This window comes from Pseudonaja textilis, chromosome 1 (assembly GCF_049901715.1).
Source record: "Pseudonaja textilis isolate UNSWEBS1 chromosome 1, rPseTex1.2, whole genome shotgun sequence".
Classification (NCBI taxonomy): Eukaryota; Metazoa; Chordata; class Lepidosauria; order Squamata; family Elapidae; genus Pseudonaja; species Pseudonaja textilis.
In genome coordinates this window covers 77,108,100-77,126,542 of record NC_141990.1, presented here as the reverse complement: position 1 = coordinate 77,126,542, position 18,443 = coordinate 77,108,100, and the positions used below count along the sequence as shown (strand labels likewise).

Below are 18,443 nucleotides of genomic sequence, written 5' to 3'. Positions count from 1 at the left end.
CGAGGAGCGAATGAGAGTGCCTGTGGAGGGCTTTGTCCCTAGACGCTCTCCGTACGAGCGATGCTCCCGGCTTTGCTCCTCTTGGAGCCTCTTTCCAAGATGGCGGCTGCACGGCCAGCTCGGCGCGGTTGGGTCTCTGCAGCCGGGTCGTGAGTGAGCGAGTGAGTGACATCGCTTCTTTTTTGTCGGTCGGCTGCCCCCCCCCGCCCCCGCGCTCCTTCGCTGTGGTCGCCTGGCCGGGCTGCGGAAGAGCCCCTGTGGGTTGCCATGCCTGCCCTGGTGCACGCATGAAAGACGCCGCCGCCGCCTCCGTCAGAGCCATGGAGGAGCCAACGCCGGAATGCAGCTGCTCGGCAAGCAGGTCAGACTCGGACGGGGCTGCCAAAAATTAATGCATTAGCAAGAAAGAAAGTTGCTCGGTTTTTCCCCCTCCTCCCTTTCCTACAGCTGCCTCGCCTGCCTTTTCAGTAACTTTTTCTTTCTGTAGCTTCCGCCTCTCTTGCTGTTTCTGCAAGAGGGGTTGCTTTTTTTAGATGCTCTTTTTGGTAAAGTAGACGAAAGCCTTTTGCCGACCCAAAAGCACTCTATTACCAGTGCTCTGCGCTCAGCCAGTAGGGTTGCTTTGAGTCGGATTTTGTAGAACGTAAAATCTTACTTTTGCCTTTTGCAGAACGGATTCCAAAAATAGGCAGTTATTACCCTCTTGCAACGAGTGTTGGCCGTATGCATTGAAGTGCATTGAAACCAGTTCTTTTACCTCCCCCGGAAGATCTTTTCCAGGCTCGTTTTGCATTATTCATATGGTAAATAACATTTCAACATGCCACAGCTCCATCCTGTGTGAGCTTATTCAGAAGTTCAATGGGTCATAGTCGAAAGGCAGCGGGAAACAGATCAGGGGTCTAGTTCTTGTGCTCTTTTAGCATGAAAATCCCTCAATCTCTCTGCTCTACTTTTTCTCTGCAAGGGAAAATTCTGAAGCCGATATATTTTCTAGTGGTTGTTGCAGGCTTGCTGCAACAGGAATAATTGCACTAAGGGAAAGGGGTGCAGGTTTCCTTTAAAAATATGAAATGTGGTTGTGTTGCAGTATAGATTGCATAAATCCATTGAAATGAATTCTTCAGTCCTAAAACGCTACTAAAGAAATAGATTCAGATGTGAACATTTGGACAAAGAGGAAAAAGACCTTCATTATTTTGAAATTCATTTCATTGATGCAATAAATTTGACGCTTTTGTTACAAAAACTCAAGTGTACTAAATTTGTTACTCAGATCTAGTATAGTGCTTTGTAAATAAGTTTACATTCAAATTTTTATGAATTTATTTGATCTCTCTTGTTCGCCAGGTTAACTAATTTCCCACTCTTCATACTTTTTGTTCATATGCCACTGTAATGCAGTTTTCACTAAATATTGCAGTAGCAACATGATATTTCAGATTTTCTGTCAAGTACAGTTCTGATTTCAAGTGCAAATAAGTTAATTTCCCCACCAAGTTTCAACAAGGGGGAAAAAAATACATAAAACTGAGGTAATTGAAAAATGTGTTTTTTCTGTTTCTTTTTAAAGCAGGGTGTTAGAAATGCAGTCTATAAGGTATTCAGAAAATGACTTTCAAATTGTGTTTAACTGGTGATTATTTGGAAAGAAAAGTCTAGTCTCAAGAACTTGGTCCACAGAAAGTGAATCTGCTCTTCTGTTTTCAATGTATCACTATAGAAAGGATATATTTGGCATTCAGATTACTGCTTTCACCCAAACTCCCTGTTTTCCTGAAAATGTGCAGTGCTTTGTTGTTTATACCTTTCTTTATAGTTTCAGGTTTTCTGTTAAGGAAATATTAACCAGTTCTTGTTTTATTCTGTGCACAGCCATGTTGTATGTAATGATTAGGATAGGAATAGTGGCTTGTCATAGGCAGCTCAGGAAACTTTCATGACTGGAGAGGCAAATTAACGTGAATCGGTAGTATTTAATCTTAGAATCAGTTATCTCTACTGAAGAAGATCTGAAATTGATAAAATAACGTTTCCTTGCATAGCAAACCAGAACTCCAGTAACATTAAGATACGTATTATGGATTGCTTGAAACTACAATTTTCTGGAATCTAATTGTAAACTCCATGTGATCATTTCTTTGTACTATACTGCATTGCATATCTAATGTACATTAGTGGGAATTGGTCTTGGGAAATGAGAATGAAAATTATTTCATGCCTCTGATATTTTCAGACTTCCAGCTGACTGTCAAAGTGCTACATTAATCTTTGTAATTCCCAAGCAATTATTTTTCTCACTTGGATAACATCCTGTTGATTCATGTTACTTCTCACCAGCAGGTACTCAGGAAATGCCTTCTTTTAAGACTCCAGCATTGTACACTATCAGTACAGGATGGATTATAAAATAAGTAGTTATATTTTGACAAAAGAAAGAAAGGTGAACTCCTTGTACATATGACTTAGCTTTGTATCTCTTCTTTAAGAAGCCATTGCTGTCTGTACCCAATTTTGATCCAGGCTCCAACCTTCCCTTAGTTATTGTGAAGGTGACTGAGCATGCAGCTTCATAGGACTTTGAAGGAAATAGATTATCTGAACCCATTTCAGTTGGGTTTCAGATCAGGGTATCTTACAAGCATCAGTCCTCTTTGCTGATATCCTTTGATGGAGCTGGGATGAGGATAATGTATCTTCCCTGGCTCTCTGATTTCTCAGTGGTTTTTGATACCATCAATCGTAGTACCCGTTCAGACTGTCCAAGTGAAATGGTTGTGGGGAGGGGTCTCTTGTGCCAGAGGGTGTGTGTTCATAATCCCTTTGATTAAACAGTAAACAATTATCGGGACCCAGGAAACATTCTTTTTCTATCACAGCATCTGCCCTCTGGAACTGCAACACTCCCCCCCCCTCCCATTTACCTGAATTCCACCTTGATGATGTTCAAGAGATCTTTGAAAACCTGGCTGTTTTCCCAGACCTTGAGTGAGTGTGGATTTTGAAAGAAGGATTTTATCTAAAGAACCGTTTTTTTTTTCTTGATTCACATGGCTTTGTGTTATTTTTGTTGTATTGCTGCATTGCCTCAATCAATTTAATGCTAGCTCAGTCATGATATCCTCCTTTATCAAGTGCTGAAAAGGAAGCAGTTTATTTTTTCTAATGGATTGGATCTTCTTAGCCTGTTGCTGCTGAAGTTTCTGACATTGAGTGATTGAAAGTGATGCAAATATTTAAACTGTCAAGAATAATATGTCAGGTTTTTTTTCAGACCTACCTTCCTATGAAGGGAGGAAATTTTGTTGTGGCAAAGTTTCACAAACCTATGACAAAGAATGCTTAATGCATGCCCAGTACTACATGCCGTCTAATAAATCCATAGGTAGAGATTCTCTGAACCTCTCCCCCAGTTCTCTGCAAATTGTAATCTCTGTCATGATTGTAAAAACAATCAGCTGCATAAGGAATGACAATGTTAACTGTAATCAGTTAATTTAATTTCATTCCATTTGAATAGAAATTAAATTGCATTAACTTGTTCCATTCACCCGTTTTTTGTTTTATCATGTTTTGATTTAACCCTCACCCCAAGAGGAATTTTCATATCCTTATTTTATGGCTGTGCTTTTATTTTTATTAATCACAGAATGGGAATTAAAAATAGGTAGAAGAGATAGCTATAGGTTTTTCAGACCTAATCTTCATGGCATTGTTTTATTTTGCTTGGGTTTAGCTTTGGAAGGGGCACTTTAGAATGTTTGGAAGTACAAATACAGTATTGGCTGCACCTTGTTAAAGGAGGCTTCTCTGTTTCAAGAATTTCACAGCAGCACAGTCCTGTAGACCAAGGGTCTTCAAACTTGGCAAGTTTAAGACTTGTAGACTTCAAGTCCCAGAATTCCTGAGCTAATATGATTGGAGGAGGAATTCTGGGAGTTGAAGTCCACAAGTCTTAAAGCTGTCAAGTTTGAAGACCCCTTCTGTAGACAGTCTATTTCAGTGAGTCACAGATGAGTGCTATGGTCATGATTCTGCACGTGCTGAAGCATTGCATAGCCATATTAAATATATTCTTAATAGCACAGAGAATTGCAGGAATGAAGTAGGACAGTATTTTCATGTTCCCCTAAAATCTATTGCTGAACCAATAGATTCAATAGATTGGTTCACTTTTGCTGAACCAATCAAAGGATTCTCATTTTCAAAGTAGGTCCGGCAAGTTCTTTTGAGAAACCCATAAGTGTTTGTGAAAAGCCCATAAGAGAATGTGATGACTAAATTCAACATTTGATTTTTAATGATGCATTTTTCTCACAATATGGATTGGCCACAATTATCACGGCCAGGAGCCATTGATAAACCTCTGAACTAAATTCAGCTTATGACATACTTAGTGTGCCAGTAATTTCCATAGACTAATCATGCAGTTGTTGTGTGAAGAAGTGTTCTTTGCCCATGACTATTGTAAATCAGTTGGATAGGCTGATTCAGGGTTCTAATATTAGTGCACCTGGTCCACAAAAGATTTGTGCAACAGTGCTTACAGTATACTTTTTCAGAGAAGCTGGATGGTAAAAGATCCAAGATACTATTACTTAGTAACTTCCCAGTAGTTACTCAATGATTATTTCGCAGAGGAGAAAGGCTAGTCTTGGAATGTGATTTCATGTTTCTCAGCTGGCTTAATTCCCAAACATTTGGAGCCTGATAAATCATGAAACTATAATTGATGCTTGTGTAACTACAAATTGGGAATGTAAATATATGGGTGTTTAGACTTATATAATAATACAAAAAAATCTGTAGTGAAATACTGATCATGTTGCATACAAGGTAATTGGTTTTCATGGAGGATAATACTGGCACAATTTATGGGAAAACTTTTGAATTTTTCTTCAATTGTTATTTATTATTTATTTGATTTATATTGTCATCCATTTTATGTACTATAGGTCTGGGTTGCTCACACAAAAAACAACAAGAAAGAGACAGTAGAACCAGAATCAAAAACTCCTGGCACCCCGAAAACAAATACTCCTTCATACAGCAACATTTAAATTGATTGGGATCCATCTTCCCCCTAGCCCTGTGATGGTGAACCTATGGCATGCATGCTGGAAGGGGCACGCAGAACCATTTCTCCCGGCACATGAGAGCTTGCCTGGAAGAGCCCCACTGCGCATGCATTCGCCGCCGCCTGACAGCTGATTGTCAGGTAGCTGGCACACATGCATGGGGGAGCGCGGGAGACATGTGCATGCACAGAGACTTGCAGCGCATGCTGGGGTCGTGTGTGCATGCTCATATGGATGGCGGGGTGATTGCGCGCAAATGCACAGATGTGCGGTGCACGGAGGGATGAGCGTGCATGCATAGATGCATGGTGCGTGGTGGGGGAATCGTGCGTGGAGGCACAGAAATGCATGGCGCACAGCAAGAGGATTGCATGTGCAGACATGCAGCGCACGGCAAGGGGATTGCATGCACAGATGCGCAGTGTGCTGCGGGGGGATCAAATGCGCATGCACGGGGGTGGGGGCCATCACGCATTGCCTTCCGGGGGCTGGCACAGGAGCACACGTGCAATTATCGGCACAGGAGCTGAAAAAGGTTTGCCACCACTGCCCTAGCCCTATGATTGGGGAAGGATGGGCCTGCTCTTCACGCTTTCTGGAAGGCTAGGAGGATAGGCAGCCCGCAGGAACTCAGTGTGGAAGATCTACAGAACTAAGGCTGCTTCAGAGGAGATCTACTTCCAAAGTCCTATCAAATGTCATTTAAAGTAATGAACCTAGAGTGTTTCTATCCCATCTGGTAAAGGAACAGATGGTAAAGGAACAGATACTCTCAGGGAGAGGCAGTCCTGCAAATAGTTTAGCCCTGTGTCATTCAGGCTTTTAAAGTTGATAAGCAGCACCTTGTATTGTAGCTGGAAAGAAACTGGAAGCACATACTGCAGCAGCTGCAGCAGCGTATGAGCAAACCAGGAGTGCCCGCCCATAAGTGTGCGTCCCACTGCATTCTGGACCCGCTGTAACTTCCAGATTGACTTCAAGGGCAGCCCATGTACAACACATTGTAATAATCCAAATGGGAAGTAACAAGTGTATGACTGGCTATGAACAAGGTCTCCTAATCTAGAAAATGGCACAAGTGGCACAAAAGATTGATCTACACAAAGACTCCCTTAGCCATGGCTGCCACCTGGTCTTCCAACTTACAATAAGAGTCCCAGAGGACCCCCAAATTATACAAGCTGTGGTCAGGAAAGTGATATCCTGTCAAGAGTCAAAGATAACCTCTTATTAATTCTGAGGTAGCAAAAGCCTAAAGTCTTTCCTGATCAGATGTTATTCTCTCCATCCAGACCCTCACAGCCTTCAGGTATTGGGACAGTATTTGAGTAGTACCACTTGGTTGGCCAGAAGTGCAGATTAGCAACCTCATCATACTGAAGATAATGCACCAAATGCCATTGAATTACCTTCCCCAGTGGTCTCATGTTGATATTAAAGAGGAAGCCAAGCCCTACCATATCATAAGGGTCTAGGGCTACATGCAGGACCAAGAGGTGGGCTTTATTCTGGACTAGCTTGAAACCCATGCTTCACTACGAAACTATATGGCCGGGCTTAGTTTGGGGGGAGGAAAATAAGGGGGGAAAATTCTGCCTCTGCCTACCAACTTCCATCAGTATTCATCTGGCTAACATCCTGTCAATGTGTGAGAGAGTTGAGGGCTGTTTGGAAACTGAAACAGAATTTGCTATGTGAGCAAGAAGGAGACAGTAAGGAGCCTGCGAGTGGCTTAGCTCAAGTGTTCTGTACTAAAGCTTCTTGGTGTTGTGAAACTGAAACTCCTCTGCTTGTGTTTTGCATTTGGAACAGATTTCTTTTCATGTGGGGAGAGGGAGTAGAACTCCTTAGCATCAGAGCCTGTTAATAATAATATACGAAATACTAATGCTCTGATGGTCACTTTGAAAAATCCTTTCGTAGTGAGTACCTAGAAGCCAAGAGGAACATCCGTGTCAAATTTCAAGTTTGAAGGCTTTATGGTTCTGGAGATTTTGTGATGATGCGTGAGTGGTATTTCACTTTTAGATATATATATATATAGATGAGCCTGGCATTAAGTAGTAACAACTGGAGTTCAGAGCAGCCCAAATTGAAGGTTTTTAGGGTGAGCATAGATGATTGGAATACAGTACTTGCATAAACACTGTCTCTTGCCATTCTTCCTCATGACCACCTCTGCAATAACCACCATGCACCTCTCCCTACACATCTTCCCACTGCCAAGCCTAAAGGACCCATCGAGCCCAAGAGAAACAGAATACAGCAAAGACCCAAATACCAGGACTTCTCTAAACCATTCAGCACCTACTTCACCAAACCCTATTCCACTCCACTTTAAGCAAAATATTTGATGTCGGGGGGAGCCTAGGTTACGTGGCTGGAAACCATGGCAATGGATTCAATGTTTGTTTTTTGTATAAAACTATCTTTAGTATGTTTTTCTTACTAGTTATGTGATTTGGATATGGGTGGTATAGTAACAACGTGTTGAACTGACTAGGCATTTGATTGGACCCTGTAGTTTGGACATTGTTTTGTCCAAGAAGGCATTAGTGACAGCTGAAATATTTGTATAATTATAGTTTAGGCTAGATATTTCTGAAGAATTCACAAATATTCATATTCCAAAAAGATTGCTAGCATTCTTCTTGACTATCCAAAAAGTATTTACCTATGATGTGAGCAAATATTCTAATATGTATACATTTGGAATGTGTGGTGAGTTTTCATATAATTTGTGAAACAAATTTTACAGTTGGATAAAATACATTCATAAACTAGAATGATGGAGCATAAATAATAGACTGAAAATTTTAATAGCTTTGGAAATTGACCTTTAGAATATACACATTTAAATGTATATAATTAGAGGTTGTCAAATGCTTTACAGTTTGAGTTTTCATTAAAATCTTAATGCATTCCCCTCCTCCTTACCTTCACTGTTACTTATATCCTTACACAATGAGCTCAGTTTTGTGTTGGCATTAAATAAGGTATTGAACTCATCCAGTGTCTGTTCATTCCTTCTAGATTGCTTCTCTGAAGCAGTAGCCAAAGAAACGGCTGTCATCCTAATGTTCCAGAGAAGGAATGGGGGTGTAGGAGGCTTGGTGGTTTGGTCTTGCATGCTCAAAATATTTTGAATGTCCTGATCATAAAGCTCAACTGCTAGGATGATTTCCACCCACTTCTTCATATTATTCAAGCCAGAAGGTGATGCCTTAGTTACCATAGCATAAATGTTGTTGCAGTAATAAAAAATATGGAAGTCTCTCATCCAGGTCCTGCCAGTAGCACAAAGATAGCATATTCTGACGGTTTGTGTATATGGCTGGGTACATCTCAAGAAGATCACAGAGAGGAAAAAAAGAATAGGGCATCTGATGCTCAAATATATTATATCTGAACTCACTGATATAGCTGGCACCTGGTGTCTGCACCAGGTGTTTTCAATTCTAGAATTAGATTGTATAAATGTTTATAGAAGTGTTAAAGATGGCTTTCTGCAACACCTTGTGTCCTGTTTCTTGTTCTGCTGGGTGAGTGCTTATATGGGTTTTGTACTTCGTGAATGAACAGTTTTAAGAGCATATTATTATTTTCAGTGTGTACAGGGAGGATTAGAGTTAGGTTTACATTTATAAATATTAAACTAGAACAGTATTGTATTTACATTTTGAACTTAAATACAGAATAGTGTTGAACATTGCATAATTCAGAATATTTCTTTTAAGTAATGTTTAGTAGATGTTCTAACATTTATTAGTTCATGCTGTACTTACCTGAAATAATGATAGGTTTAACACTTTTGCTATGATGGAATATCATGGGATTTATTCATCACAAATTTTATTATAAAATTATTTGTCACTAATCTACTTCACATGTAGAAGTACTCGAAGGAAAGATAAAGATATGATAAATAGATAAGCTCACAGATATTAGCTATGCATGTTCAATAGGAATATAGATTGAGGATAATGTCATATGTAAAGCCACTTTATTACACTGGCAATCATATTAACTGATAATGTTAAATATTGTCAGGGACTGTTTATATATAAAAGCTTGATTGTGACAACAGATTTGTATGATATAAGTGTTGAGAGTTCTGCATGTTAGACTTCAGCTTCATCGACATCAGTACGTTTTACACATAGTTTTCAAGTGTTATATTTTTATTTTCTAATTTTCAGTTATAGATGAATATTTGGTCATGTGCAATAAAGAAAGAAAGGTGATCTTAAACCATCTTTGAATTGTAATATAAAAAATCATAATATAAAGAGTATTCATAATTTGCTTGGCTTATGTGCAGTTCTAGTCACACCTGATTTGTTCTTAAAAGGAACCAGAACACAAAACTCAGAACCTAAGATTTTGGTGTAAAGCTAGTTCTTGGGAATTTATGAAACTTCAGGAGGATTGGAGCCTCTCTGATGTCAGCAGGATTGCTGTTCTAGAGACCCAGGGCAATGACAAAAAAGTTCAGACACTTGCTAAGACACGGGTATCAAATTCGCCATGTCATTTTGCTGTCATGTGACGTATCGCAATGTTTTTTTCCTTCATGGAGCTGGGGTGGGCATAGCCTGTGGGTGACACATCCAACCCGCAGGCCACCGGTTGGACACCTCTGTGCTAAGGGATGGAATCTAGAAAGAGTCTTCTCTTCTATATCTTAGTGGCTTGGCAGAAACCCCTGCAAGTGGATAATCTAATGCGTACCCAGGTCCCAAACCATAAAAGCTTTTAAGGGTGAGAACCAGCACCTTCTTAAATTGCACTAGGAAACATGCAACCACTTCAACTCTTAAAAGCAGAGATGTTTCATGGCCAGATTGTTTAGTGCTTATAACTGCTTGAGCTGATGTATCCTGGAGCATTTGGAACTACTAAGTGGTTCTCAAAGTAGTCCCTTGTAGTTTTCATTGCAGTAATCCAAAGAGGTGGTGACTAAGGCCTCCTGTTCCAGAGAAGATAGGTCTTACCCGTGTTCAGTCAGATGTAGTATTTTTTAGTATTTATTTGATATGTCAATCGCTTACAAGATACAGGTTTAAGAATAAATATAGTTTTGAATACATGAGATAGATACTTATAAGAAAAATAAAAAACAATACGACAGGGATGGTAGGCACGATTGGTACGCTTATGCACGCCCCCTACAGGCCTCTTAGGAAGAGGGTGAGGTCAATAGTAGACAGTCTAAGGTTAAAGTTTTTGGGGTTTGAGGAAGAAACCACAGAGTCAGGTAGAGTATTCCAGACATTGACCACACTGTTGCTGAAGTCGTATTTTCTGCAGTCAAGTTTGGTGCGGTTAACCTTGAGTTTGTATCTATTCGGTGCTCTTGTATTGTTATGATTGAAGCTGAAGTATTCATTTGCAGGTAGGACATTGCAATTTAGATCGGACTGGAGGCAGTGTAGTTCTAGATCTAGAGTTTCAAGTCTTGCTGTTCAGTTTTGGCCAGCAGCGCTCTAGAATGTTTCTTTTATCAACCAAGTAAACCAAGGAGCAACTGCAGATTGGATAAAGAGAAGAGGTTACTTGGATATCTTGTTGCCTTATTATTTCAAGCTTAGCAGAACTGCCAATCATGCTCCTGGAAAATTTTCCAGCACCCTATGGAAACTGAAGAGGTTCGTTAGGTATCTGAGGCAGACCAATCAAACAGGTCTTCCCTCCTTGCAGAGGTTTGTGATACCAGTCACTTCATAGCAAACAGCGATCTTTTTCATTTCCCAGCCTCAGACCATGTCACATCTGTTCCAAGATGAAAAATGGATCTTATTTTTTTTTTAATAAGTTGGGCTCTTGATGACCTGGGACAAGTCCAGACTTACCATGGTAGCCATGAAATTTCAAGTTGCCCAAGAAGGCAGCTGGAAATCCCCTAGCACCATTGGGTTTAGGGCAAGGGTGAGGAATTATGGCCCTTTTATGACTTGTGGACTTCAATTCCTGCTGGCTCAGGAATTCTGGGAGTCACACAAGGGCCATAGTACCCCAATTCTATTTTAGGGAAATATTCTGCCTATGTTAAGATGAAGTCTTAACAGCTTAGCAAGGGGCGTTGCATATTCAGTTGCCACCCATCTCTTGCCCAAGGTTCATGACTAGTGCTAGACTGAAAACCCCAAAGATCCAAATTCTGATGGGCACAATATCCTAATATGAATGCAATCTGTAGTGAGTATATACTTGTAGGGCAGTTAGTACTTGTCTAATCTTGGAATTGGTCTGAAAATTAAGTTTAATTTTAATTAGCAAGAAAAGAAGTGGGATGATTATTTTCCTGGAAAAGTAGATCCATAGATTCCTTAAGTTGGATTGCTTTAAAGATCCGAAGGAAAAGTATTCTGTGTTTGTGCACTGGAGTCTGTTTTGTCCATGAGCAGTGTTAAGATCATTATTGCCAGTCCACTCCATGCTGTTGCCTAATAGGTATTTGCTTTGCGTGGTTACCTTAGATGTTTTCATGTATGTTAATTAACAGTGTCAAAGCTGTTTATATTGTTATGTAACCTAGAAATATTGGCCTTTGTGGAATGTTTACTACAATTTGGTGACAGTACAATCTCTTGTCTCTGTTTAGGGGGATGTTTTGGGTGAACAGCAACAGAAATTTATATTGAAGGACAAGTTTCTGAGATGGAATTATAATTGTGAAAGTTGATTACATAGAATTGCATATACATTGAAATGACTTGTATACTGCATAATTCATGAGTGCTTGTATAAATTCTATAAATAAAAATCACTGATAAACTTTTGATATGAAATTTCAAAATTTATGGAAGAAGAATAAATGGTCATATTTCTACAGGTTTACCTCTTGTACTTTTAAGCTTCTCAGCAATAGTGTTCTCTGTACCTCATACTTTAGCCCCAATGCAATATGTTTTGTATGGGGGGTGGGTTTAATAGTAAAATCAGCATGTGCACCTTTAGTTGCATTGCATAGACATGTATTTGCTTGAAATATTCCTATATGAAAATTCAGTAATTGCCACACAGAGATATTTTTCTTTGAAGGGTATCTTTTCCTTTGTACAGTTCATAAAATATGTTTCAATTAGTGAAATTTAAATTTATGTATTACACTTTTATCATTTTGTTTTGTTAATTTTGGATTTATTTCATCTTATCTAACTTTCTGTATGTTTGCAGTTCATATAGCTAAATTACTTTATATACAACTGCAAAAACTCTAATGGAAGGCCCCAGAATAGTATAATCAACTAAGTTAATTAGTGGGCATGGCATATTAATAAACTACTAGAAGAGTTAAAACTGGTTGGACATAGGCCATTATTTTTCTATTTTTATTTCTATTGTGGAAGGCAGCACAGCTGACTGGCATGAGATTCCTCTACATCAGTTTTCAGTTGCAGATCTACTTTCTTCCATCCATATTGCACTAATAATCTAGTAATCACAGCAGCTGGCAATATATAGCTGACCTTGAAAAGCAAAGCAAACTTGGGCCTGGTTAATAGTTGTTGTTTTTTTAAATAGTGTGACATTCAATTAGAATGTCCTTAACAAAACATCCCAATAATGTGATTGCTACTAAAAAAAAAACCTGTGCTATGAAATCCTCTCTTCTCCTCCATGCTGCATCGAGAGCCCAGGATGGGTTGACTCCTTCCTATGACGTCATTTAGCTGAGTCTGTATTAAGATATAAAAGTCAGCCCCCGGGAGAGACCCCAGCTTTTGACTCAGCTCCTTTTAGTCACTAGCTGTGTCTCTGAAAGCGTTTCTGTTAGAGAGCACTCACCAGCAATCTTCAGTACTTTTTTCCTTGCTTCAAGCAGCTCCCAGGGCAGCTGCTCTTCCAGGAGAGCAGGGCCCTCTCTCTCCCTCTCCCTCCCCCCCTCTCTCCTGCAACGTTGGGAGCAGCTTTACAGAGCTCTGTGCAGGCAAGCTGGGCAGCGTCTGCAGACCTCCCCCACACCTGCAGTTTGGAGGATCGTTAAAACGATTGGCAAACTGATAAGAGCTCCAGCCAGCTGATCGTGTGGCTGGTTGCTCCGTTTTCCCTTGCTGATTTTGCTCGGGGCTCTGTATAGCCTAAGGAGCAATTCTTCGATCTTGGAGCCTGTTTCCCATCTTGTTGGCCATCTTGGATTCAAGCCTTCCACCACGAGATGAGCGGCCATTTTGTAAGCCCCCATTTATACCCTAAGGGGTTTAATAGAAAAATTTCTAAAACGGCTTCTTTCTAATGCAAGAGCCTTTATTCTACAAGGCTCAGGCAGAGCTCCCCCCCCTCCCCCCCCCCTGGAACAGTCTCTTAAGCTCAATAAGAGAAAAAGACGTAGGCAACGCACCCAATCAGTCCAGAGGGAGGTGGCTGCTAAAATTAAAGCTAAGGCTCTAGCCCCTAAGAAAACAACTCAGGCTGAATTGAGAGCAGAGAAGCGCAGACATGCAGCTCTAGAGAGGCATTTCAACAGAACTATTCAACAGAAGGGAGTGCAACTACAGCATGTTTCAGGTGATACTCGTGGGCCCCAACCAAGCCATCCCAGGTGAGAAGTTATCTATGAGCCTTTCCATCTTCCATCGTGGTCTTCTGAGGTTCTTGCAGTACAATCAGATCTTCAGGATCTAAGCAGATCTGGGCCTTATTTCCAACAGGCTTCTGGTCCCTATGCTCCTCCCCCTTCCTCCAGGCCTCGAACCTTTTCTCAATCTAGGCCTGAAGTCACCTTCACTCGTACAGCAGCGGGCCTTTGGCCTTCTGCCTCTACCCTTGAGCATAGACCAGGGGATATCCAAGATGTTGTCTCATTAGCCATTAGGCAAGGATTGGCTGAAGGCTTCAAGCAAATTCTTCAACCTCTGGAAAGGGTTCAGGCCCTTCTCCCTTCTCAATCTATAAGTTCCTTGTCTCATCATCCTGATTTACACAGGCCCCAGGACTTCCATTCTTCCCTACCAGAATGGGAAGAGGTTGATGAGGAAGGAAGGCCTTCACCATCTGAACACAGTTACTCTTCTCATTCGGAGTGTGAAGAGGGTGAGATTTCTGACCAAAATATTTCGGAGGAAGAGGATTCTCGCCCAGAGCAGACATCCTCTGCATTGGTCTTCAAACCTACTCTCTTCAGGCCATTACTCAGCAAGGCCTTGGTCACTGTCAGGCTGTCGCCCGAGGAAGTGACTCCTGAGCCACAATGAAATTCCACTAGCCAAGGGGATTCACTCTTCTCCAAGCCTGCAGTACATGCAGAGATTTTACCTTTCCCATTTTGTTCCTGGACATGGTCAAGGAACAGTGTGCTTCTCCTTCAGCAGGTCCTCGCCCATCTTGTCTGGATAAGTGTTTCTACACTGTCAGTGCAGCTCTGGACAATGCCCTGGCAGTGCCTTCTGTTGACATTCCGGTTCTGGCCTCGTTCTCATCTTCTGGCACTCCCACGAAGCCAGAAGATATCCTGAAACTGGATGATAAACACTCCAAACAGACCCTCAAGGGCAATCACCAGGCCGCTGCTTGGGCTGCTTGGGCTTCAACAGCAGCATCGTTCTTCACCAGGGCATCCATACGGTGGCTGCGCCAACTCCAGAATAGATTGCCTGCTTCTGACCTTCGGTCTCACCAAGACCTTAATAAGATTATTGCAGCGGCGGAATTCACCGCGGATGCCACTCAATTCCACCAAATTTGCATCCAAGGCCATGGCATCTTCTGTAGCAGCAAGAAGACTTTTATGGCTCCGAAATTGGCAGGCGGAGTCACACCAAAAATGGAAGCTGGCTTCAGTTCCTTTTGCAGGCGATAAGCTTTTTGGCAGTGCTCTGGAACCTTATCTCATCAAAACCAGAGATAAACGTAAAATTCTCTCTTCCTCTGGGAAGAAAGCCGACTATTGCCCTGCTCCTTATCGCCCTTCTGCCTTCCGAGCAGAGACCTCATTTCTCTTCCCCTGCTCACACAGGCCATACTCCCAACGCCAAGACCAACAGGCGGAATAATAATCTGGCAGACAACAAACTTCTACTGGTAAACGGCCCTTTTCGGGGGGAGGGGGTCGTTCCTTCCATCGCTCTAAGTAATCCCCACCCATAGGAGGTCGCCTAGCCTTCTTTGCCTCCAAATGGGAGGAGTCAACGACAGACGCCTGGGTGCTCAGCACTATTAGGTCAGGGTTACAGTAAATTGGACTTCCTAATGCCACCTCCCAAAATTTTTTTGATCTGTCCTGTCTCTCGGGACATTTCCAGGCAAGCCCTCATGAATCAGGCCATTCAGCACCTTGAAATCAGGGCTATTCAATCTGTTCCTCCCTCTCAACGGGGATGTGGGCTTTACTCTCATCTTTTCATCGTTCCCAAAGCCTCAGGGGGGTGGCGAGCCATCCTTGATCTCAAATTTCTCAACCAATTTGTAAAATACAGGCGGTTTAAAATGCAGGCTCTGCATTCTATTTTAGAGAGTGTTCAGGAGGGCGACCTTCTCTCTTCCATTGATCTCACTGAGGCTTACCTCCACATCCCAATTTGGCCTCATCATCGCCAGTTTCTCCGTTTCTGTTATCAGAATACCCATTACCAGTATCAAGCACTTTCCTTCGGCCTCTCATCGGCTCCAAGTGTCTTCACAAAGGCTCTGGCAGCATTGATGGCATCTCTGCGTTCTATTCTAGTGAGGATCCAATACTACTTGAACGACATTTTGAGTCTTTCCTCTTCCATCCATGCAGCTCATTGGGATCTGCAAATTACCCTGTCATGTCTCCAGAGCCACGGATTTTCCATTAACACCAAAAAGAGCCAGCTCTCTCCTACAACCAAATTGCAACACTTGGGAGCAGTCATCGATACCATGTCGTGCCAGGTTTTCCTGTCCCCAGCTCGTGGCAAGAGCCTTGTAGACATCATCAGCCAGATCCAGCAACATCAACTTGTCCCTCTGTCGCTGCTGTCCAAACTTCTGGGGAAGATGGTCTCCTGTATTGGCATCGTCCCGTGGGCTCGGCTCCACTCCCGATGGTTCCTGCTTCCTCCACTGGTCCCTGCTTCCCTACTAACGAGCAGGAACCAGCCACTCCTCCATCAAGGTCCCACTCCCGCCACAAATCTGGAGATCTCTCAATTGGGACTAAACTATGTTGTACTTGTTAGACAGAATTAAGAGTTCTGATGTTTTTGAGAACATGAAGAGTTTCCAGAAATGCTAAATGCTTCATTTTTTTAAATTGGTGATCTCGAAGGCTCAGAAATATGTTAAATGTTTAAGTAGCTTAGGAATCCTGTTTAGGATATGAATTTGGGACACTGTTCTTTTCCTCTTGGATTCAAGCAGAAAGTACAAGTGGTCATCCATTAATGACCATTTGCTCCTTGACTATTCAAAGTTACAATAGTGTTGAACAAGAAGACTTATCCCTGGTCTTCAAAATTGCAACTGTTGAGCGGCCCTGTGGTCATGTGATCACAATTAGGGTGCTTGGCAACCAGCTAATATCTACAGTGGTCATAACATCTCACAGTTAATTACATGCTCACTATTTGTGACCTTCATTGCCAGTTTCTGACAGTCAATGGACAAGCAAGTAGAGTAAATGACACCTGACATAAATCTTAATAACTCACACAATGAACTTATTCCCAATAGGACTATGGACTACATTTTTTACTGGCTTTTTTTTTTTTACCATGTCACCTCCTGAGTCTACCAAACTCTCAAAAAATGTTTCATATGTGTGTACAAAATGGCTTTGACTCTAGTTTAGTTCTGATTCCTGGCTGCCTACAAGAAGTCCCTGCAGTTTTCTTTGCAACGTTTTTGGAAGTGGTTTGCCATTGCCTTCTTCCTAAGGTTGAGAAAGAGTGACTGTCCCTAAATCACCCAGCTGGTTTTGTGGCTAAGGCAGGGCTAGAACTCAACCTTCTGATTTCTGATCTGATACCATGAAAGACTACATCAAGCTGACTTGTTAGTAATACAATAAATTCAATTGCCTTCATAAGTTTTTTCCTTCCTTCCTTCCTTCCTTTCTTTTTTCTTATTTTATTAATGATTAAAATACAGAAAATTTGAGAGCCTTTGAGGAAAGAAATATACCTTCTCAGATTTTGCACACCTAAAGAATTGTGAAAATGCAACAGCTACGAAATGCAACTGCCAGGAAAAATCATTGTATAACCCTGTTGCTGGACACGCCTCAGCTTTCGACTCAGTCCTCTCGCGAGGAAAAGCCTTACAAGGCATGAAAAGGAAAAAGTTTAAAAATTGCTGCTCCGCTTCACAGCTGATCAGCAGAGCCTCAAAATAGGTGTTTTACCACTTCGGTGGCTCCAGTATTGCCGGCAAAGGCCGCAGAGGCCATTTTTGGGCTCCATGGTGGAGGGAGGCCAATTCAGGACCCTGGATCTCCTAATCCTTCAGTGTAGGCTCCTTCTTCCCTGGCAGGGGAAGGAGATAAAAGAGAGCCTGACCTTTCTGAAGATGAGGGTTTGGCTCCTGATCAGCCAGCCTTTTCCGGTCTGTTCCGCCCTAATCTATTCAAGTCATTGCTATTTAAGGCCAGAAATACTGCCTATCTGGGCCCAGATGCTGATGACAGAGATTGCAGCGGGGACAGTCCTATGGAGTCTGATACTCTGATGAACCAACTGTCTGAACGGAGGTTGTTCCACCTCCTAAGCTCTTCCTTAAGGTGATGCACAAACAACTAGATACACCTGTTTTAGGCTGCAGTCTGTACTACTGAACATAGATTTTTCAACATGGGGCCAGAACTTAACCAAGAGCCTGCAAGTTCCAGTAGTAGATGCTTCTGTGGCAGCATTGTCATCATTGTCATCTGCTCCTTCTGCTCCTGGCTGACAAAAAAAATATTGAGCAGTTGTTGCAGAGGGCCCATCAAGCGGCTACTTGAGCAGTGAAGGCATCCACGGCTGCTTCTTTTTTCACTAGAGCCTCCCTCCAGATGGCTGAGACAACTGCAGGATTGGCTTCCAGTCTCAGATATTAGAGTCCACCAGATATCAATAAGCTGGTTGTGGCTGCAGAATTTACTGCGAATGCCACTCTGCATATTTCAGGCAGTGACAGTGTGCAGGCAGACTGGTTCAGCAGGGCACCCCTTTTTCTCCAACTGACTTGGAGATTCGGTCAACCCTTGGTGAATCTGCTTGCCACACCTGTCAGTGCACAGTTGCCATGATTTTTCACCAGGTTCGTCACCCTGGGGAGCTGAGGAGACCAACAGTCTCCACAGCAGGTGGCCTTCCAGCCTGTTGTATGCCTTTCCTCCTCTGCCACTGTTATTGGCAGTGGTACGGAAATTCCTGGCAGAGAGGGTGGAGGTTATCCTCCTGGCTCCATATTGGCCCCAAC

The 18,443-nt window shown here is 42.0% G+C and overlaps 2 protein-coding genes across 13 annotated transcripts in view; both read left to right on the top strand.

The window, feature by feature from the left end:
- MAP3K4 (mitogen-activated protein kinase kinase kinase 4) overlaps positions 1-18,443 on the top strand; it is a 99,734-nt gene that overhangs the window by 20,974 nt on the left and 60,317 nt on the right. For 3 of the 12 annotated variants that reach the window (XM_026705088.2, XM_026705086.2, XM_026705087.2), the window contains exon 1: positions 80-361. The exons of 7 other annotated variants lie outside the window; for them this stretch is intronic. In XM_026705088.2, the coding sequence (XP_026560873.1) occupies positions 288-361 (74 nt within the window). In that variant the 5' untranslated portion in view covers positions 80-287. Of the gene's footprint in view, positions 1-70; positions 362-18,443 lie in introns of those variants that run through there. 2 more of the 12 variants (XM_087938720.1, XM_087938686.1) reach the window with 2 other exon arrangements.
- On the top strand, positions 5,427-16,232 carry LOC148127686 (uncharacterized). Its single transcript, XM_087923525.1, is given in 3 exon segments — positions 5,427-5,613; positions 15,168-15,253; positions 15,255-16,232. Coding segments are annotated over 3 exon segments (1,251 nt in total).